Source organism: Camelus ferus, chromosome 6 (assembly GCF_009834535.1).
Source record: "Camelus ferus isolate YT-003-E chromosome 6, BCGSAC_Cfer_1.0, whole genome shotgun sequence".
NCBI lineage: Eukaryota > Metazoa > Chordata > Mammalia > Artiodactyla > Camelidae > Camelus > Camelus ferus.
The window spans coordinates 93841495-93863982 of record NC_045701.1 but is presented as its reverse complement, the minus strand read 5'-3'; the positions used below and the strand labels follow the sequence as shown (position 1 = coordinate 93863982).

The 22488-nt window shown below is 57.6% G+C and overlaps 3 gene segments (V, D, J or C); all 3 read left to right on the top strand.

The window, feature by feature from the left end:
- LOC102517513 overlaps positions 1 to 22488 on the top strand; it is a 255227-nt gene that overhangs the window by 179328 nt on the left and 53411 nt on the right.
- Positions 1 to 22488, top strand: part of LOC116664456 — a 220355-nt gene that overhangs the window by 173215 nt on the left and 24652 nt on the right.
- On the top strand, positions 4068 to 7970 carry LOC116664457. The segment is given in 5 exon segments: positions 4068 to 4170; positions 6321 to 6614; positions 6931 to 6966; positions 7090 to 7419; positions 7503 to 7970. Coding segments are annotated over 5 exon segments (1077 nt in total).

The following is a 22488-nucleotide window of genomic DNA, read 5'->3' as shown; positions in this document are numbered from 1 at the left end:
GAGCTGAGCGTGGGGACCCGAGCCCTGCACACCTCCACACGGTCCGTCTAATCCATACAACATGGACGCAAGGGTCGTTTTGAGCTGCAGGCAATTAAAAAAGCAGACACAAGGCAATCTCTCCGCCTCCTGCCTTTTACAAGGCAAAGCAGGGCGATACCTGAGGACACAGCAGACCCTTATCAGCACCTGTCAGCGCCTGCCCTGTGAGCCTGCCTCACTCCCTCTCCCATTAACCCACGTACCTACCTTCCCCGCTACACTGACCAGAGACACAAAGTCCCTCTCTTTGCCTTCACCCTTGCCTACAACTCAAGTCCTTTAGTTCGGGTCTATACACCCAGTGTTAACCCCTGCCCCCGTACTCATCCAGGGCACCCTCTGTTCCTATCTTCTAATCACTCTGGAAGATGCTTTTTTCAGAAACCTGAGGTGGAAGGGGGAACTGGCCCCCTCTTCTACAAGAGCAAGCCTCTCCCCGACCTGACAAGGGGCAAGCCAAGTCTGAGACTTCCTGCGGTGAGAGCCCTGGCAAAGAGGAGGGAACGTGCACAGGGAGGTGTCCATCAGCCCTGCAGGAAGACAGCCAGGCAGCTTCCACCTCTAGCTACCTCCATCTGATCCCTGTCCAGCCGGTACTGGGAGTGCCAGGAGGCACTAGAGATCTGTGTTGAGGCAGGAGTGCAGAATGAAATGGGGATCCGAGCTGGGAGGACCAGGGTGCATTGCAGATCTGTGCTGGGAGGACCAGGGTGTAGAGCAGTTCTGTGCTTGACGACCAGAATGCACAAAAGATCTGAGCTGGGAGGACCAGGGTGGACAGAAGATCTGTGCTAGGAGGATGAGGGTGCACTGCAGATCTGTGCTGGGAGGACCGGGGTGCACTGCAGATCTGTGCTCAGAGGACCAGGATTCACGAGTGATCTGAGCTGGGAGGACCAGGATGCACAGGAGACCATCTACAGCAACCAGCCCAGGAAGCCGCCTGCTCCCCACACGGCAGACCTGCAGGAAGTGAGACCTCTACCTCCAGTGAAAGTCCAAGAAGCCGAACAACCTGTAACAGCACCCCCATGCCCAGCAGGGGTGTGACCAATAACCGACAGCGTCCATCATTTTGTCCCTGCGTCCGGCTTAGGACCCACATGAGAAAGCCGGACGTGCCCCCAGCCATCACAGGGGCGCCTGCATCTCGTCCCTGGTCCAGCTTCCCCAGCCGACCGCCTCATCACGCACCCCGGAGCTCGCCCTTTTTCTCTAAAGAACCTTTCTATACACAGAAAATATTTTAATAGATTAACATACTATTTATTATACGCTATGCATACATGTATTAGAAACACATGTCACACACGTGTGTCTGTGTACAGTAACGCTGAACAGTACATACACGTAAAAAAACCGCGAAGCTCTCCCGCGTCCCTGCCTGCCTGGAGGCTCTGCCAAGCCCGGTGCTGGGTGTGGACGCCCTGGCTGCACCAGCTCGGAATAATCAGGCTCTCCTTATCCTGTTAAAGCATTTTCAGCAACTTAGGAGACACAAGGTCTCATGACAGTGGCTCACAGTCGCTGTTAAAAAGCAGCCCCAAATGCATCTTGGGACCTAGACACAAGCGGAGACGAAGGTGAAGGTGGCGGAGCGGGTCTGAGCAGGGGCGGTGATCCCCGGAGGAAGCGAGCAGAGCAGGGGTGGCGGGCGGTCCTGTGGGGCCCAGCAGAGCGCCTGGGCTGGACTCCGCTCTGTGCAGGCCGGAAGGGGCGCAGCACGCATGTCGCCCACCCAGCCCTTGTAGGACACGTGCCCGGGAAGCCCCCTTCCCCACCCGCGGCTCTTCTGAAGTCTGGACTGCGTTGTCCCCCAGGGCCCCTGATGCTGCAGGCACAGAACAGCCCAGGGGTGCGCACGGGGCTTGGAGTGAGCTGCGGCACTCCCAGCCAGCAGAAGCTGAAGGTCCCCGCCCCACTCCTGGGGCACACGCAGCGGTGGAGGGCCTGCACACTATTGCTCAGCCAGACAGCCGTCTTCCAGCCCCAGAGACCACCGTGAACTCTGCAGCACAGAAGACAGCTGCTGCTGGGGAAACAGCTTCCATCTGACCTTGCGTGTTACACCGTCCTGCGGTCAGAGATGGGGGACAGGGATGGAGCCACGGATGGAGGGAGAGAAGAGGCTTGGACCCAGAGGAAGACAGCCGCCCACCCAAGGGGCCGTGCTGGCAGGCAGACAGGACAAAGCTGGGGTTAGGCTGCGGCCTGTGCCCACCGCACTCACCAGAGAGGAGAGAGGTGACCACTGGCCCTGGGAGGACCGGGGGCTCAGGGCGGAGGCCGGGCACCCCAGGCAACAGCCAGCCAAGCGGGCAGCACCCCTGTGGGAGGTAGGGAACAGGTGACCGCCGAGACTCCCACTCTCAGCCCAAGGTCCCAGGACACCACTCGCCCCACCCCCAGGCATCTATGTGAGGCGCCTCTGCTGCGTCTGGACTCCCCCAGGTCATCTGAGACAGAAACCACCCAGAGAAAAGGGAACTTCAGGAAGCAGGCAGTGCCACCGGTTTCAGTCCTGTTCTTAGTGTTCGCATGGTTGCGGGCAGTCAGCTCACATCTACGGGAATCCAGCCAAGAAATCCTAGGAACTGGGGCTGCAGGCACAGAGATCAGCCTGGAGGAGCGCAGGTGCCTGGGGCCAGAGGAGGGAAGGGGTGGCGGCAGCACGGAGACCCAGGCTGCAGGGGAGCCACCTCCATGGCTTCCACCTTCGGTGAGTGCAGCCCAAGAGGAGCAGGGGCAGAGGGAGCGCAGGGGGCATTGGAGGGGAGGCCCCACCTCAGGGACCCCACAAGGCTCCAGGAGCAGCTGAGGTGAAGGCTGGGAGCTGGTGGGCACAGGCAACCGTCCCACCACCTGGAAGGTCCAGGGACCAGGGGAGACTTCTGGGGACACTGGGGACACAAAAGAGGGTTAAGGTACCCAAGGACGAGGAGCTCTGCTGGGAGGGGGCCAGCATGGGACTCCAGGGAGAAAAGCCAGCCCTGCTGGGAGGGCACCCGGGTGGGACTCCAGGGAGAAAAGCCATCCCTGCTGGTAGGGCATCAGGGTGGGACTCCAGGTAGAAAGCCAGCCCTGCTGGGAGGGATTCCAGGGTGAGACTCCAGGAGAAAAGCCAGCCCTGCTGGAGGGCACCAGGGTGGGACTCCAGGGAGAAAAGCCATCCCTGCTGGGAGGGCACCAGAGTGGGACTCCAGGGAGAAAAGCCAGCCCTGCTGGGAGGGCACCAAGGTGGGACTCCAGGGAGAGAAAACAACCCTGCTGGGAGGGCACAAGGGTGGGAATCCAGGAGAAAAACCAGCCCTGCTGGGAGGGATTTCAGGGTGAGACTCCAGGGAGAAAAGCCAGCCCTGATGGGAGGGCTCCAGGGTGGGAATCCAGGGAGAAAAGCCAGCCCTGCTGGGAGGGCACCAGAGTGGGACTCCAGGGAGAAAAGCCAGCCCTGCTGGGAGGGCACCAAGGTGGGACTCCAGGGAGAGAAAACAACCCTGCTGGGAGGGCACAAGGGTGGGAATCCAGGGAGAAAAACCAGCCCTGCTGGGAGGGATTTCAGGGTGAGACTCCAGGGAGAAAAGCCAGCCCTGATGGGAGGGCTCCAGGGTGGGAATCCAGGGAGAAAAGCCAGCCCTGCTGGGAGGGCACCCGGGTGGGACTCCAGGGAGGAAAGCCATCCCTGTTGGGAGGGCACCAGGGTGGGACTCCAGGTAGAAAGCCAGCCCTGCTGGGAGGGCACCAGGGTGGGACTCCAGGGAGAAAAGCCAGCCCTGCTGGGAGGGCACCAGGGTGGGACTCCAGGGAGAAAGTCAGCCCTGATGGGAGGGCACCAGGGTGGGACTCTAGGGAGAGAATCCAGTCCTGGGGATAACACAGGGTTCAGGGAGTGGAGCGGAACTAGGCTGAGGGCTCTGCGTTGACCCAGAGGGTCAGAGGCTGCCAAGGGCCAGCACCAGGGACAAAGGTCAGGGAGGCTGAATGTAAGAGGGGGCAGAACACCTGGAGGTCAAGGAGGGCAGCCCCAGGCGCTCTGAAATCACATGGAGCTCGTGCACATGAGCAGAAGCCTGGGGGTGGACGGGGGCCAGAAGCTAACTTGGAGTTCAAGAGAAGTTGGAGCTGGTGCAGGTGAGAGGCCACTGAAGGGCAGGAGGGCAGGGGGAAAGCCTCAGGGGTTCAAGGGAGCTGGTTGAGCTTGTGCAGGGGAGAAGAGGGCTGGAAGGGCAGGGAGCTGCCCTGAGGGGCTCCAGGAAGGAGGTTGAGCTTGTGCAGCTCAGCAGAGGGCTAGGAGGGCAGGAGGAAAGCCCCAGGGGCTCCAGGTTGCATTCAGAGCTTCCGCCTGTAGGCTGGGGGCAGGCAGGTACAGGACTGCCCTGAGGAGCTCCAAGGAGCTGGTAGAGCTTGTATTGGTGAACAAGGGGCTGGGAGGGCAGGGGGCAGCCCCAAGGGTTCCAGGGAGCAGGTTGAGCTTCTCCAATGGAGCAGACCTTTGTGAGATCAGGGGACAGCCCCGAGGGGCTCGAGGGAGCAGGTTGAGCTCGTGAGGATCAGCAGAGGCCTCGGAGTGCAGGGGGCAGCCCCAGGGGCGCCAGGGAACAGGTTGTGCATGTGCAGGGGAGCAGAGGGCAGGGAGGGCAGGGGGCAACCCCAAGAGGCTCCAGGGAGCAGGTTGAGCTCATGCGGGACAGCAGAGGGCTGGGAGGGCAGGGGGCAGCCCCAGGATTTCCAGGGAGCAGGTTGAGCTTGTGCAGGTGAGCGGAGGGCTGGGAGGTCAGGGGGCAGCCCCAGGGGCTCCAGGGCACAGGGTGAGCTTTGCATGGGTGCGGAGGGCAGGGAGGGCAGGGCGCAGCACCAGGAGTTCCAGAGAGCAGGTTGAGCTTCTGCAGGAGAGTAGAAGCCTGGGAGGTCAGGGAGCAGCCCCAGAGGCTCCAGGGAGCAGGTTGAGAATGTGCAGGGGAGCAGAGGGCTGGGAAGGCAGGGAGCAGCCCCAGGGGTTCCAGGGAGCAGGTTGAGCTTATGCAAGTGAGCGGAGGGCTGCGAGGGCAGGGGGCAGCCCCAAGGGGCTCCAGGGCACAGGTTGAGCGTCTGCAGGGGAGCAGAGGGCTGGGTGGGCAGAGGGCAGCACCAGTGGTTCCTGGTAGCAGGTTGAGCTTCTACAGAGGAGCAGAGGGTTGGGAGACCAGAGAGCAGCCACAGGGTCTCCAAGGAACAATCAGAGCTATGACCTGTAGGCTGGGGGCAGGCAGGTACAGGAGAGCCCTGAGGAACTCCAAGGAGCTGGTAGAGCTTGTATTGCTGAACAGGGGGATGGGAGGGCAGGAGGCAGCTTACAGAGGTCCAGGAAGCCAGTTGTAATTGTGAGAATGAGCAAAGGGTCCACAGAACAGCGGGGCTCCCCTGTAGCTAGCGGATTAAAGCCCAGACCGAAGGTACAGCCACACGAGGAGCTGAGCCAGGTTGACGGCTGTGGGGATGGTCAGAGGGGCCACGGCTGCTCCTGGCCAGTGTCTCCTGGGACAAGGGTCTCAGAGGCTGCCAGTGAGCAGGGGGCTGAGGTCAGAGGACAGGGACCTGGGAGCCACAAGCTAGGGTGGCATCAGGGGCCCAGGTGGGAGGGAGAAGTGAGCTGAGGGGCTCCAGCTGGAGGACCAGAAGAGGGACAGGAGCTCCCCGAGGCACAGACTCGGCAGCCTGGCTGAGGCGACAGGGATGAAAGGGGAGGGGCCAAGGAGGAGGCCTGCAGGGCCAGGGGCCAGGGGGCCAGGGGCCAGGGGCCAGGGGGCCAGGAGCCAGGGCCCAGGTGCTCTGGCTGCAGAGCTGACCCAGAAGACACGGGCGCGGAGGGCAAAGAGCAGGCCAGGCAAGGGGCCACGAGCAGGCTTCTGGGTGGTGGAGGCCCACCACGCCAAGGAGAGGCCCGCTCACCCAGGGCAGGGCCGGGCAGTGGCAACAGGACGGTGAGCTCAGGGGACCAGCGGACGCTGGCCAGGAGCAGGCAGCACTGGTCAGGACTCAGACACAGGGCTCAGTCAGGCCAGGCACTTGCAGGAGGTCAGGGACCTAGGGGGCTGTCACCCAGGTGATCTCCCAGCGCTGACACACAGCTGCAGAGGCACGAGGCCCTGGGTGGTGAGGGCCCTGCCGGCCAGCTGCTTTGCAGACATTCTGGAAGCACGTGGGCGCTGGGCTCAGGGGTGCCCTGACCTGGGCTCGTGACACCCTGCCTGGACCCTCCCAGGGGTGAAGCCCTGGTGCTCACACGGCCTGCTTTCTTGCAGCCTCCACCAAGGCCCCATCGGTCTATCCTCTGACTGCTAGATGCGGGGACACGCCTGGCTCCACGGTGGCCTTCGGCTGCCTGGTCTGGGGCTACATCCCTGAGCCGGTGACGGTGACCTGGAACTCGGGTGCCCTGTCCAGCGGCGTCCACACCTTCCCGTCAGTCTTCATGTCCTCGGGGCTCTACACCCTCAGCAGCTTAGTGACTCTGCCCACCAGCAGCTCGACAGGCAAGACCTTCTTCTGCAACGTAGCCCACCCGGCCAGCAGCACCAAGGTGGACAAGCGTGTGGGTAAGTAGACAGGCCTCAGGGCGGGCGTCCACTCCCAGACAGGACCGAGGTCAGCCCTCCGCCTGGCTTGAACCACATGCCAGGATGGCGACCTCTGCCCAGAGTATCAGAGGAGGAGCGGTCTCCTCGCCTGGAGGCCTTCCAGGCTATGTGAGGGGTCCTCTGGGTGTTTCTATCAGGTCCAAGGTGGGCACAGGATGCACACCTCTACCGCACATAGCTGGTGCTGGACCTGCCAAAATCTGTCCCTGACCTATTCCCGCCCCAACAGACCTTTCGCCCTCACCCAGAAACCTCCTGTCTGCTTTCTTTGCAGAACCGCATGGAGGATGCCCGTGTCCCAAATGCCCAGGTGAGTCAGACAAGCCACTCCCTTTTAACAAGGAGGTGGCCACAGCCCTGGCGTGCTGGGAATACATGTGTCCTGGAGAAGGCTGGCCCAGGAGCTAACTGCCCACCCTGTCTTCCCTGCCAGAGCCTGAGCTCCCGGGAGGGCCCTCCGTCTTCGTCTTCCCCCCAAAACCCAAGGACGTCCTCTCCATTTCTGGGAGGCCCGAGGTCACGTGCGTTGTGGTGGACGTGGGTAAGGAAGACCCCGAGGTCAATTTCAACTGGTACATTGATGGCGTTGAGGTGCGAACGGCCAACACGAAGCCAAAGGAGGAACAGTTCAACAGCACGTACCGTGTGGTCAGCGTCCTGACCATCCAGCACCAGGACTGGCTGACGGGGAAGGAGTTCAAGTGCAAGGTCAACAACAAAGCTCTCCCGGCCCCCATCGAGAGGACCATCTCCAAGGCCAAAGGTTGGACGGACAACGGGCGCGGGAGGGTCCTGTGGGGCTGCTCGGAGTGACCGTCGGGCTCACAGACACGCCTGTCCCCACAGGGCAGACCCGGGAGCCGCAGGTGTACACCCTGGCCCCACACCGGGAAGAGCTGGCCAAGGACACCGTGAGCGTAACCTGCCTGGTCAAAGGCTTCTACCCAGCTGACATCAACGTTGAGTGGCAGAGGAATGGGCAGCCGGAGTCAGAGGGCGACTACGCCACCACGCTGCCCCAGCTGGACAACGACGGGACCTACTTCCTCTACAGCAAGCTCTCGGTGGGAAAGAACACGTGGCAGCGGGGAGAAACCTTCACCTGTGTGGTGATGCACGAGGCCCTGCACAACCACTACACCCAGAAATCCATCACCCAGTCTTCGGGTAAATGAGACTCACCCCGGCACCCCAGCGAACCCCCCTCCCCGAGGCCCTCAGGGTCCCGCGTGGACGCCTGAGCCCCACCCCTGTGTACATAACTCCCGGGCCTGCATGAAATAAAACACCCAGTGCCTCCCTGGGGCCCTGCAACCCTGTCATGGTTCTTTCCGAGCAGAGCTCCTGCGCTCGCAGGGCCTGCGGGAGGCGGGGGCAGGCCAAGCTCTGAGGACAAACTTGGTGCCATCAGGGAACTGGGGGTGACCAGAGGCAAGGGATGGGGTCTGCCAGAGGCATCAGCTCCCCAGGGTCCAGCGTCCGGCCAGCACCTACTCAGACAGGACTGTGTAGAGGGGATCTGGTAGAGCCCCCCAAGGAACTTCAGGGAAATGAGTGACCAGATATTCCCCTCTGTCCAAGCCCAACTGTGGGACAGTGGCAAGTCCTTGTGACCGCAGTTCCTGTCCCTGGGGCCTAAAGAAACCACGTGCTGACACCCTGTCAACATGGGAGCCACGCCTGGCCGGCGATGGGGGCACAGGCCTCCTGCTCCCAGGACACACAGAGATCAGGCCCCACCCTCCCGCAGGCGAGGTGCTCGTGGCCATATCTGTACACTCGAGGGGACACTCACCCAGACTTGTAGGAAAAAACCCTCTCATGGAGCACACCAGCCTGCACACCCCTCGTCCACCTGCAAACTCACGCACACACACGTGCCTGTGCAACTGCACACAAGCGCACAACCACAAAACTGCACACAAGCCAGCCTTGCTCACTGGGTCCTCAATGGGGTATCCGCCCAGGGCCAGACCAGAGCCTGGAGCCGGGTCTCGTGAACCCTCTGTGGACACCAGATTGGTCCCCACTCCTCAAAGCCCCAGCAGCACTGACAACAATGGCCAGCTCAGACCCCCACCCCTCCTCTCCCCAGGACACCTGCGTCCCCTCCTCAACACACAGAGACCCAACACCCCACTGGTCCCTAGCACGCCCACCCCACCCCCTCGGGCACACAGGGACACCCCAAGGTTGCCTCCGCCCTTCCCTGCAGTAGTACCCACCACAGACCTGCTCTGCAGACCCCTGCCGTCTAGGCCTGGCCTCCAGTGGGAGGGAAGGCAGGGGTCAGGGCACCCTCTCCCCAGAGGACCCCATGAAAGGCACCGCAGAGGAGTGGATGAGGGACCCCCACGGGCCAGGCTTACATATGGCCCAAGGGGTCCGGGCAAGACTGAGGACAAAGCTGGAGGAATGGGGGACACACGGTCGGTACCCAGGGATTGACCTCAGGGAACCATTGATCCAGCCCCCCAGGGGGATCCTAGTGCCCCACCTGCCCTGTCACACAGCTGACCACCCCCTCCCTGTCCAGAGCCACTCCTGGAGGAGGAGAGCTGTGCCGAGGCCCAGAGTGGGGAGCTGGACGGGCTGTGGACCACCATCTCCATCTTCATCACCCTCTTCCTGCTCAGCGTGTGCTACAGCGCCACAGTGACCCTCTTCAAGGTGGGCGGGCCAGGCTAGCTGTCCATGCTGTCCCCACACAGTGCCCGCACAGTCCCCCTTAACTGTCCATTCCCTGTCCCTCCCTGTCATTCTCTGTCTCTCCAGTCCATTCTGTTCTCTCACTGTCCCTCTCTGTCCCTGTCGGGACGTCGCTGTCCGTAGCTATGCCCACGCAGTCCTCGCGCCACCCCACCGGAGCACACTCGCGGCCGGCAGGCCCCGGGATGGGAGGCCAGGTCCTTGGGGGAAGCTGGCATGGGGGCCCCGGCTGTGCTCACACCCGCCATCCCTGCAGGTGAAGTGGATCTTCTCCTCGGTGGTGGAGCTGAAGCGGACGATCGTCCCAGACTACAGAAACATGATCGGGCAGGGGGCCTAGCGTGTCCTCTGGGGGTGTCCACGGCCACCCCAGGCCCCAGAGGTACCCCGATCATCGCTCCGAGCTGCTCAGCCACTACTCCGCCCGCTGCCCTGCCAGCTCTGAACTCTCGGCCATGTTCAACCGCACCTCCATCCTCTGACCTCACGGCCACCACCGACCACACCCTGCACCCTGCCCACCTTCAGGGGACCAAGTGGACAGCAGGTGCTACCACCAACCTGAGCTGAGGGGTCTACCTGTCCTCACCGGGAGTGCCCGGGGCACCCTGGGGTTCCTCTGGACGAGCAGGAAGCTGGCATCCCGGGGCAATGGGCACGGCCCGCTCTCTGTGGACACTCTCGGGCCTGGTGACCAAGGACGGTTCCAAAAAGGAGGCACACTGTGTGAGATGTCTGCTGGAACAGTGCTGCCCCGGCCGACCTCATTCAGCAGGGAAGCCTCTGGATGTGCCACCAACGTTCAGCCAAGTGCTCAGCTCTGAGAAGGACCTGGGCCCATGGCCCCTACAGCAGCCAGCTCTGCCAGGAAGGGGGTGACGTTTCCTCGCCAGAGCTTTCCAGAGACTGGCCTGGAGACCGGGTCCCCCACGGGCAGAACGCAGCCTCGCTGGACAGAGCAAGAAGGACACTGGCAAAAAGGGCAGTGGCCTCCGCCACGCTATCCCGTGGCCAGCGTCCTGAGACACCTTCAGCAGGAGCACTCTGCAATGGGCAGTGTGGTGAGAGGCGAGCCCCGGGAGGAGGGAGCCCGACAGCCTGGCGTCCCGGCCCTAGACCCCCGGGCCTCTCCTGTCTTCTCCTTGGATGGGGAGGGGCAGGTCCCACTGCCGGGTGGTGGCGGGGGAGGGGGGGCGCTACAGCCAGAGGTCACGCCAGGCCTGGCTTGGGAAGCTGTGCATCCTTTCTAAACGTCTGGCACCCACGAACTTACTGCGCTGTTTATCTTTGGTTGGGATTTTTGTTGGGAGACTCTGGCTTGTCATGTTTTGGGTTGTTCAGACAATAAAGCATCCTTTACCATTCCATAGCTCTCTGGGAATTGCTCTGTGTTGCGGCCCGTCCCCTGGTGCCTCCGCAGCCTAGCCGCCCTCCACACCCTCCCAGCTCCAGGCCCCAGCTCTCCCCCCACCACACCCATCGCTGGGGTTCCCTGGGGGCGCGGAGTCAGCAGCAAGTCCCAGGTGTCGGACGCCTGGTCAGCACGGCTGCTGTAACACGCAGCACATTCGGGTTGGAACCACAGAAATGATTGTCTCCCGTCCTGGAGCGGCACGTCCCAGGTCGAGGAGCGTGAGGGCCACTGTGCCCACCGGCTGCCAAGGCTGCAGGGCCGGAGTCAGGACTCGGTCCTCCTGGGAGGCCAGACCCTGAGCTCCAGTCCCTCCTGGTGGTTCCATCTCAAAGGAACAGTCTCAGGTCCCGGGTTGCAGGAGACACAGCACTCCCCAGAGGGCAGACACAGGAGCCACAGCAGACTGCCCTTCGCAGGAAATGCTCCAGGAAACGGAGGCCAGCGCCTGGTCAGGGTTGGCTCTGCTGGGCGATCCAGGCCAGCACTACTGGAGAGCTCAGTCATCCACGGGACACGGCCATGGGCGGCTGGACATTGTCCAAGTGTCTGTGTGAGCCTTTCAGTATGTCAGGGCAGAGGGGGCGAAATCAATGTGCCGAGTGTGTGGATCAACGGCCCCAGGGGAGGCCAGCAGGACAGGCTCCTGGCAGGGAGCTGGGACCAGCACTGAGTGTCTGTCAGTAAAGCCACAGCACCCCAGGGACATTGGGAAGGGCCATTCCAGCTTCCTGTGGCGGAAAGACAAACAGACAGACAAACAGAGAGACAGAGGAAGACAGAGAATTTTATGCAGGAAAGGGACTGCTCGCTCCAGTGGGCTCCGCACCAAAGACGGTGAGGCCATAGGGCGGGCAGCCGGGTCCAGGAACACGGCCGGCCCTCAGGGACCCTGCCAGGCATGAGGACACTGGGCACCCTCTGCCTCCAGGGTGCTCCGGAAACCATCCTGGGGGTCTCCCCCACTCGCAATCTCCCTCACACGGAACACCTAACCAAGAAGCTGAACATGCCTATGGTCCCTGCGGCCTGCCCGGCCCCAGGCCCTGCCCCTCACCCCCATCCCCTGGACCACGGATCTGCCTCCAGCCACATATTCCCGTGGGGACACCAGGACGGTCGATACCGGGCTGGCCCCACGGGTCCTCGAGGAGCACCAGTCCCAGAACAGCTGCCCCCCAACAGGCCTGAGGGCCCCGTCCTGACCCTGGGGCAACACCAGGCCACAGCGCGTCCCCCATGCACAACCCCTCCTGGGCCCCTGGAAGCCAAGTGGCCGACGCCTTCCCTTGAGCCCCTGGGTCAGCACCGGTGTGAGCCTGAAGTCAGCCTCCTGCTGCTCCTGTCCCCTAGGGGCCCTGCCCCGGGCAAGACCACCGACACACTCCTGTCAGCGTCACACCTCTCCTGCCCGCACCCCCATCTCACACACACACACACACACCCCCTGGGCTGCCACCCCACTGCGCCTCTGGGCCCCCACCAGGTGCCCCCTCCTCCCGCACTCCAAGGGGAACGTCTGCCACTCTGAGCTTTGAAAACCTGCATTGCTGTCCGTGTGTGGTGTCCGTGGATGTGGAGAAAAGAAACCCTTGTGCACTGTTGGTGAGGACATAAAATGGCATTACCGTTGTGCAAAACGGTTTGGAAGCCCCTCAGAGAAATTTCAGAAACAACTACCACACTTGCAGCAATCCCACTGCTTACAATAAACCCGAGCGAACAGGCAACAGGTCTTAAAGAGGCACTTGAACACCCACTTCCCAGCAGCTCCGTTGACAATACCTACCACGAGGCGGGAACGCGAGTGTCCTTCCGTGGATGGACAGATGAGCACGATGTGGGCTGAGCGTACAATGGAACAGCACTGCCCCTGAAGAAAGAGGAACAGTGTGACGTGTCTGACAGCACGGGGGCACCTGGAGGACATCGGAACGCGTACCGTGAGCCAGGGGCAAGACGGTGAATCGTGTGCGATTCCACTTGTGTGAGCGATTACGAGTGGCCGCATTCCCAGAAAGACAAAACACAGAAGTGGCTGCAGCCGGGGGAGAACGGGGGGTGTTGTTTACGGGCATAGGGTTTCACACGTAAAGACGGGGAGAGTTATGGAGACGCAGGTGGACGTGATTGCACTTTATGAATGTACTCACTGTCCCCAAGACCCGGAGAAAGGTGTAACATGGTACACTTCCTTAGGGGCAACTCCTATTCTTTTACCACGATAAAAAAACCTCTTAAGCAGGAGAAATCGAACCCATTCAATAACATCTGAACGCCTTCAGGAAGACCTGGAGCCTGTGTCAATCCCTGTGGAAGAAACCGGCTGCAGCAGGTTGCAGCTGCACACCTGCCTGGCCCAGGGCTGACCCCCTGCGGAGGCCGGCGGACGCCACGGGAGCAGCGTCTCCACGCTGACGGCGTGAGGGTGCAGGGCAGTGACAACGTGCACGGCTGCAGCACAGCCCCCCAGCCAAACGACGGCTCCTACAGTTTGCTCTCCAACAGGTGTAAACTTCTCTTCTGAACAACCCTAACCTAGACACACACAAAGGGAAGGGAACGCTAAGAAAGCTGCTCACGCCTTAGCTAACCTGACGTAGAACAAGGACAGCACTACCCACTGCGTGTCGGCCACCGTGGATCACGTTAAGCTTCCCAATTAAAAGGCAGCAATACACTTTGTGTCTCCACCTCATGCAGGGAAATTACCTCAGATGTAATATAAAATTGCCAACCCTCCTCCAGGAAAGGCTTGAACTCCCATTGCCCATCTTACGTATCTTCGGCTGATGTTCACTTCTCGTGTTGATGAATAACCTCCGTCTTGGGTGTCCTGCAGCTTATATGCTGAGGTATGTAGCATCACCACTAGCACGTCTTATGTCAGACGGAAGAGGGTGGGGGCGGCCGGTACAGGTTGGTTATGAGAGAAGGAGACGGAGACGGTGAGGTAGAAGGACACAGAGCACATTCACATTACATCTACATGAGGACCACGTCTCCCTGGAGAAAAATGGAGACGGGCAGAGAGACTCCTGTACAGCCAAGGCTCTGAAGAAAGGTCCACGAGGAGTCACGTAGGGAGGGAAGAGAGGTACTCGGTTTGGAGCGCAGCCTCGAGGAGGGGACCCGGAACGGGGAGACACGTCATGGGCCCGGAGGTCTTCCCTGGGGAGAGGGCAGCTTGAGAGCGTTAGTAATATGAATGCTAACCAAGTTAGGGAAAAGAACAGATGAAAACAGTTTGAACCTTCACAGGGACCAGGAAAATATAAAAAGAGAACCACTCACCAGAGGGGTACAATAGCTAAAACTTCAAACACTGGAAGGGGCGAACAGGGGACTAGGTGACACCGGAGACCCCACGTGACATGGAAGACAGAACCATGGGAATTACCCAGTCAGAACTACAAAAGGAAGAACAACTTTTTTAAAATTGAGAGCAGTTTAAGGAATCTATGGAACTACATCCACTGTCCTAACATTGGCATGATCGGGCTCCCAGAAGCAGAAGAGAGAGAGAAAACAGTTGAAAATGTACTTAATGAAATTATGGCAAAAACTCACCAACCATGAAGAAAGAGAGACATTTCCAGGCGTAGGAATCACACAGTCCCAAACAAACGGAACCCACAGAGACCCACACCAGGACACGTCACAATTAAATTGGCAAAAGTTAAGGATAAAGAGAGAATTCTGAAGACAGAAAGAGAACAACACTGTCACGGACAAGGAACTGCCACAAAGTTAGCAGTTGATTTTTCTGCAGAAACTCTGCAGACCACACGGGAGAGGAATGATCTATACAAATGCTGAAAGGAAAATACCTACAATCTAGGAGGAGGTGTCACCCCGCAAATTTGTCGTTTACACCGGAAGGAGAGACAAGAACTTCCCAGGCAAGCAAACACTGGAGCAGTTCATTAACCCTCAGAGACACGTCAAAGGTCTTCCTGGAGGGGAACACACAGGCTATTGCAAGATGCAAGAATTTACAGCAAAGGCAAATCCCACTAAAAGGCAAATTAAAGCCTGAGGGCCATCAACTAAATAAGCAAAAGATTAAAAGATAAAATACATAAAATTAACTGTGACTGCAGTAAACACCAGTTCACAGGAAGAAGTAAAATATAACATCAAAAAAACGGGGGGCTCACAGAGGGAACTAAAAAAAAAAACAAACAGACATGTGAAAAGCTGCTCACATTCCTAATCATTAGGGAAATGTAAATCAAAACCAAAATGAGATGTCACCACAAAGACTACAAGTAAGAAATATTGGTGAAGAGATGGGGTAAACGGAACCCTGTCGCTGTTAGCAGGAGTGCAAATTGGTGCAGCGTCTGGGGAAAACAGTAAGGAGTATCCTCAAAAAAACTAAAGACAGAACTATCACACGCTCCAGCAATTCCACTCCTGCCTATACATCCGAAGGAAACAAAAACAAGAATTTGAAAAGATACATGCACCCCAAGGTACATAGCAACTGTATGAACAGGAGTCAGCATACGGAAGCAACACAAGTGTCTGTCGGCAGAAAATGGATACAGGTGGTACGATGTATACGCACGACGGAATAATGCTCAGCCGTGCAGAAGAATGATTTCTGCCGTTTGTGACATTGGTGGTTCTCTGCACTATGAGGCTTAGTGAAGTAAGTCAGACAAAGGCAAATGCTCTACGATATCACTTGTATGTGGAATCTAAACATTAATAGAAGTGAATAAATATAACAACAGGAAAACAGACACACAGATAGACAGATCAAATTAGTGGTTACCCGCGTGGAGAGGAGAGGGGGAAGGGGCTACGTAAGGACAGGGAATTAACAAATACCAACTACTATGTATAAAATACATAGGCTACTAGGACTATTGCACAGCACAGGGAGTATAGTCAGTGCTTCTGATAACTTCAACTGGAATGTAGTCTCTAAAAGAATTGAATCACCATTTGGTATGCTGTCCACCTGAAACTAATGTAACGTTGTCAATGAAGTGTATTTAACTTAAGTATATGTACATACACAAATTCATATCAAACTAAGGAACCATCTTCAAATTCCACCCACCACACTGGGGATCAATCATGCTTCTCTGTGGGGCGGGACTCCAAGACATTGGGCCAAGAAGACGACTCAGGTTACGAAAATGGACATGGCTCCGGCCCCGAGACACACGAGGTCTTGGGACGCTGGTCCAGACTGCGTTCTTTCTCTGAAACTACCTTACGTTACGTGAGGCTCATTTGCTGTCCATGAGGCCTTTTCCATGTCAGACAATGACTGAGCCATGTGTGTGCCCAAGGCCTTCCAGGCCGCTGTCCGTGGTCCTGACTCGGACTAGCAGGCTCTCTCAGCTACTGTCCATGGTTCTGCTTCTGCTGCTCTGCACGGGGTAATGATATTTTTAGATTAAACACACTTTGCCCTTTTAGGGTAGTTTTAGGCCAACAGATACGTTGAGCAGAAAGTCACAGAGTTCCATAACTTCCACTGCCTCCACACGTACGCCCAGTTTCACCTATTATGAACATCTATCTCCAGTGTGCTACACTTGTCAGAAATGATGAGACAACTTAATAAATTATGATTAACTGAAGTCCATAGGCAACACCATGGCTCACTATTATCTGCACAGTTCTATGAGTTTTGACAAAGGCATGATGTCATTTGCATCCAGCGGCCCCGAGGCTGCTGTCCATGGAACTGCCTTGATCAGGTACACTGTTCAGACTGCTGCCCATCGGTCCACCATTTCAGCAACACACAGTACAATTTCACTGCCTTAAGACTCCCTGTACCTCACCTCCTCATTTCCCACCCCTCCCACACAAACTCCTGGCAGCCTCTCATCTTCTCATTGCCTCCATAGATGAGCTCCTTCAAATACCATACAGTAGGAATCTCACAGACAGTATAACCTTCTCCGGTTGGCTCCTTTCACTTAGCAATGTGCATTTTCATTTCCCCATGTCCTTTTGTGGCTCAATGGCTCATTTCTTCTTCTTTTTTAATGGTCATTTCTTACTTTGGGGGACTATGGGAGGGTAATTAATTTTTCTTAATGAAGATACTGGGGACTGAAGCAAGGACCTCATGCATGCTAAGCACACACTCATTCATTGATCAATACCGTCCCCCCATTTCTTCTCCTATTAACTTCTTTTTTCAACAGCTTTATTGAGATACAATTGATACACAAAATAAACGCATATATTCGAGGTACACCTGAGTTTGCACATACGCAGACACCTGTGAAACCATCACTACTGTCAAGGTAGTCGACATATCCATTTCTCTAGAAGTTTCCTTGTGCTTTGGGTCTATTGGGATGGGGGGAGGAGCACACGTATGTGAAGAACATTTATCACGAAATCTACTCTCTTAACAAATATCTGGGTGCACAATGCAGTGTTGTAAACCGTAGGCACAATGTTACACACAGAGCCTCAGAATAGAACTCATTTTGCATAACTGGAAATTTATACCTATTGAATCACAGCAGAATCAAAGAATATCACCACAGAAAATCAATGAAGCACAAAAGAAAGAAGCCAGAAGGAATAGAGGAACAAATTATCTACAAGACAGACAGAGAACTATTAAAAACAACAGTGATAATAGGACTTTCCCTGCCACAATTACTTTAATGTAAATGGATTAAATTATCAGAGCAAAAGATAGAGAGCGGCTGAGTGGATAACAAGCAAGGTCCAAATCTGTGCCATCACAAGGGACTCACTTTAGGTTTAAGGACACATGTAGGCTGGTCATGAAGGGATGGAAAAACGTACTCCATGAGAAAGGCAAACAAAAGGAAGCAAGGATGGGTACACTTGGACAAAATAGACTTGAAGGTAAAAACAGTCATAAGACACCCAGAAAGACGCTATACAATGATGAAAAACTCAATTCTTCACAGATGGCTTCGTCCTTTTTATTCTGAAATCCTATCCCACTGTCTGGATGCATCCACTCACCTACTGAGGGACATCCTGGGCGCATCCAAGTTTGAGTTAAGCTACGAACAAAGCATCTGCAGACATTTATAAACCATAAACATCGCTGCGCAGATTTGGGGTGGGCATGAGTTTTCAGCCCATTTGAACAGGTGAGTATCTAGGAATGCAGTTGCTGGGTTGTATGGCAAGATTAGGTTTAGATTTTGGAGAACCTGCCGAGCTCTCCTGCAGACGGGCTCTTCCGTTTTGCACCCACCCGCAGCGGAGGAGGCCTCCTGCTGCCCCACACCCTCACCAGCGTTGGGAGGTGCCGGGTTTCGGTGTTGCTTCTGGACGTCCACCGTTCTAACAGCTGCGTGGTGGTCTTACTTGTTTTCACTTACAGGCTCCAGCGACGTAGGACGTGGAGGAAACTTGCGCTTCCTTCTCTGCAGCTGTGAGTCTTCCTAGGTGACAGGTCTGTCCAGGGCTTTTAGTCACTTTTAACTGGGTTGTTGCTTTCCTTGTTGCTGACTTTTAACAGTTCTCTGCATATTTCGGACACGAGTCCTTTATCAGATACGAGGTTTGCAGATGTGTGATTCTCCCAGTCTCTGGCCTGCCTTTCATTCTCTCGACAGTGTCTTCCACAGGCAGGCATTTTCCACTTCAGTTAAGTTCAGCTAGTGACTTCTTTTTCGTGGAATGCGCTTTTGGTGTTGTACCTCCTGGCTCTTCGCCGAATCAAGGTCACCTAGATTCCCATGGTTCCGTTCTTTGCGTTGAGGTCAACGACCCACTGTGAGTCAACTTCATGACCACTGTGAGTATGTGCCTCAGCTCGTTTCCTGCTGGGATGCAGGTGCTCCACCACCACTTGGTGAACAGAGCCCCTTCTCCATTAGGTTGCCTTCGCTCCAGGCGAGCTCTCAGAGGTGGGCCTGGGCAGCGAGAGGTCACTCCCTTATCTGAGCTCCTTTGGTGCTTCTAGAATGTTCTGCCACTGAGGGGGACATGCAATCAAATGGCCTTCAGCCATCTGCAGAAAAATTATTTCTAACAGAATTTGCACCCAAACCAAGGATAAAGTGTAAAGGTAGAATAAAGGCATCCCCTGACAGGCAAGATCTCAGACAACGTCCCTCCAGGCATCCTCTCTCAGGAAGACAGCAGACGGCCTTTGGACCTGAACTCTCCACGTCAGCTGCCTGCGCCCCGGCCGATCATGGACTCCAGCCACCGTCATTGTGCCAGTCACTTCTTTACGACAAATCTCTTTCTAGATACAGATACAGACCGTATACACAGAGGTAGGGGTACATCCTACGGATTCCGTTCCCCTGGAGACTAACACACCCTGGGGCACAACGCAGTCTTCTTCCAACCCACAGGAGCCGACTGACTCCAGAGAGGATGGGAGGGCAGGTCCACGGCACTCAGCAGCGTTCCTGAAGAGGGGGTCTAAACTGCACTGGAAAGCCAGCTCAAGGGCCCAGCATCGATGCTTAGTTAAGTCTAAAGCACGTGCTTCCACACGTACAACGTGGGAACGTCCAGTTACACGCACTGGGTCTGTTCACAACGCAGCGCATTTCCTCCTAAACGGTACATCAAGTGATTGAGCCTCGTAGAAGGAACAGCATCCTGGATTAGAACGGCAGCAAGTGTCACAAACCTGCTGGAAAGCAGAGTGGATCCCTCCCGCGGGCGGCCCCACTCGGCTTGCTCACTGGCTGCCCAGCACTCGAGCTGCTCAGAAAGGCACCTTCGTGCGGTCCTGCTGTGAGGAGCATGAGCCGTTCTCCACCTTCGGAGACAAAACGCTGGCTTCCTGTAAGAAAAAATATGGTGCTGCCCAGGGTCCTTGCGCTTCGCCTGGCCGTGTGGGTGAGCTTCCCCCGTCAGGATCTGTGGCACCAAGTTCACCACACGGAGCAGAGGGAGGCGGCCCAGGCCAGCCAGCGCGTTCCAGAGCCACGTCCCGGCCCTCTCCGACCCTCTCCACGCCCTCGTCTCTGGCTGCTGCGCTTCTCAGTGAGGGGCTGGGGGACGCACACCTGACGGCAGCTTGTCAGCTGAGCTGGAGCCTCAGCCAAGGGACAGCCTTGGAGCAGGTGGGCCCTGGAAGAAGCCCCCGGGACACAGGAGACTGGGGCTCAAGAAGGTGGCTGTGCCCCCAGTCCCAGGTGAGTCCCCGGGAGGCACCCCATAAGTGAGGGTCCTTGGCTTCACACGGGGCAGAACTCAAGAGCAAGCCGTGGGTCAGGAAGAGTAGGTTACTCAGACAGAGGCACACTCCGCAGACAGAGCGCGGGCGTCTCGCTCAGCAGGGAGAGCGGCCACGCGGAGCGGGGGCGCTGGTTCCCATGGGCTCAGTAGCGTCGCATGCTAACTAGTGGGGGGATCGTTCCAGCCGCCTTGGGGAAGGGGCAGGGGGTCCCAGGACGTGGGCCACCACCCACTTGTTAGCCTTATGGCCAGCCTCAGAACTGTCCTGGCCCCTGTGGGCACGCCATTCACCAGGCTGGTATGTTACAACGAGCCGATAATGAAGCTCAAGGCCAACTGGAAGTCAACTCTTCCACCATCTTGGGCCTCAAGATCTATTGGGGGTTGAGTCTCCCACCGTCTCCGTGCTAATTGCTGTGTCATTCCTTTAATGGCGGTGCCCTGCCCCCTTCCCTCCTGTCCCACCCACGCAGCAGACCTCAGCGGCAGAGAAACCTGTGAGCCCCCGGGAGTGGTTTAGCACAAATCCTCTCCCGGGGCCGCAGCCTTCCGTTGCTCCCTGACTCCTCTGGACCCCTCTCACTCCCCACACCTTCCTCCAAGGGGGGCTGCGGGCTCCCGTGCCCATCAGCCGCCAGCCACTGGGATAAGAGCGTCAGCACCCAGGGAACGGCGGGAGCAAGGCCCAGCCAGCGCCTTGGCCCCACGTTGGCTAACTCCGTCTGCGGCTCTCGCCCAGGGGCCGTCCTGCATTTCCTCCTCCTGGAAACGCACAGCCTCCCCGCACTGGTCAACAGCTCCATCCTCCAAACACAGACTCAGCTCCTCTCCCTGCTCCAGCACAGGGCGCACCCGCCAAGCAGCCTGCCTGCCGTCCTGGTGGGTCTCAGCCCAGGCTGGTCTCTGCCGTGGGAGGTAGGGTGCAGCAGGAGTCAAGACACCAATCCCTACTCTGCCTCCGTCACACTCCATGTGATGGGCCTGGAGGGGCAGGCTTGAGTGTTACTGATGGCGCCCCAGTCATAAAACTCTGCTTGGACGGGGCACGGGGAGGGGGCTTTCTGATTAAAAGATGCAGGCTCAGGGAGCTGAGAAGTCGGGTGTGGCCCAGCAGGAGCCCCAGGAGCTGCCCTCCCGCCTACACGGTTCAGACGGATACCTCCAAGGAGACCGCTGGAGAAGGCAGTGCTGGGGGAGCCGCCTGCTGACACAGGCATGAGCTGAGCGTGGGGACCCGAGCCCTGCACACCTCCACACGGTCCGTCTAATCCATACAACATGGACGCAAGGGTCGTTTTGAGCTGCAGGCAATTAAAAAAGCAGACACAAGGCAATCTCTCCGCCTCCTGCCTTTTACAAGGCAAAGCAGGGCGATACCTGAGGACACAGCAGACCCTTATCAGCACCTGTCAGCGCCTGCCCTGCGAGCCTGCCTCACTCCCTCTCCCATTAACCCACGTACCTACCTTCCCCGCTACACTGACCAGAGACACAAAGTCCCTCTCTTTGCCTTCACCCTTGCCTACAACTCAAGTCCTTTAGTTCGGGTCTATACACCCAGTGTTAACCCCTGCCCCCGTACTCATCCAGGGCACCCTCTGTTCCTATCTTCTAATCACTCTGGAAGATGCTTTTTTCAGAAACCTGAGGTGGAAGGGGGAACTGGCCCCCTCTTCTACAAGAGCAAGCCTCTCCCCGACCTGACAAGGGGCAAGCCAAGTCTGAGACTTCCTGCGGTGAGAGCCCTGGCAAAGAGGAGGGAACGTGCACAGGGAGGTGTCCATCAGCCCTGCAGGAAGACAGCCAGGCAGCTTCCACCTCTAGCTACCTCCATCTGATCCCTGTCCAGCCGGTACTGGGAGTGCCAGGAGGCACTAGAGATCTGTGTTGAGGCAGGAGTGCAGAATGAAATGGGGATCCGAGCTGGGAGGACCAGGGTGCATTGCAGATCTGTGCTGGGAGGACCAGGGTGTAGAGCAGTTCTGTGCTTGACGACCAGAATGCACAAAAGATCTGAGCTGGGAGGACCAGGGTGGACAGAAGATCTGTGCTAGGAGGATGAGGGTGCACTGCAGATCTGTGCTGGGAGGACCGGGGTGCACTGCAGATCTGTGCTCAGAGGACCAGGATTCACGAGTGATCTGAGCTGGGAGGACCAGGATGCACAGGAGACCATCTACAGCAACCAGCCCAGGAAGCCGCCTGCTCCCCACACGGCAGACCTGCAGGAAGTGAGACCTCTACCTCCAGTGAAAGTCCAAGAAGCCGAACAACCTGTAACAGCACCCCCATGCCCAGCAGGGGTGTGACCAATAACCGACAGCGTCCATCATTTTGTCCCTGCGTCCGGCTTAGGACCCACATGAGAAAGCCGGACGTGCCCCCAGCCATCACAGGGGCGCCTGCATCTCGTCCCTGGTCCAGCTTCCCCAGCCGACCGCCTCATCACGCACCCCGGAGCTCGCCCTTTTTCTCTAAAGAACCTTTCTATACACAGAAAATATTTTAATAGATTAACATACTATTTATTATACGCTA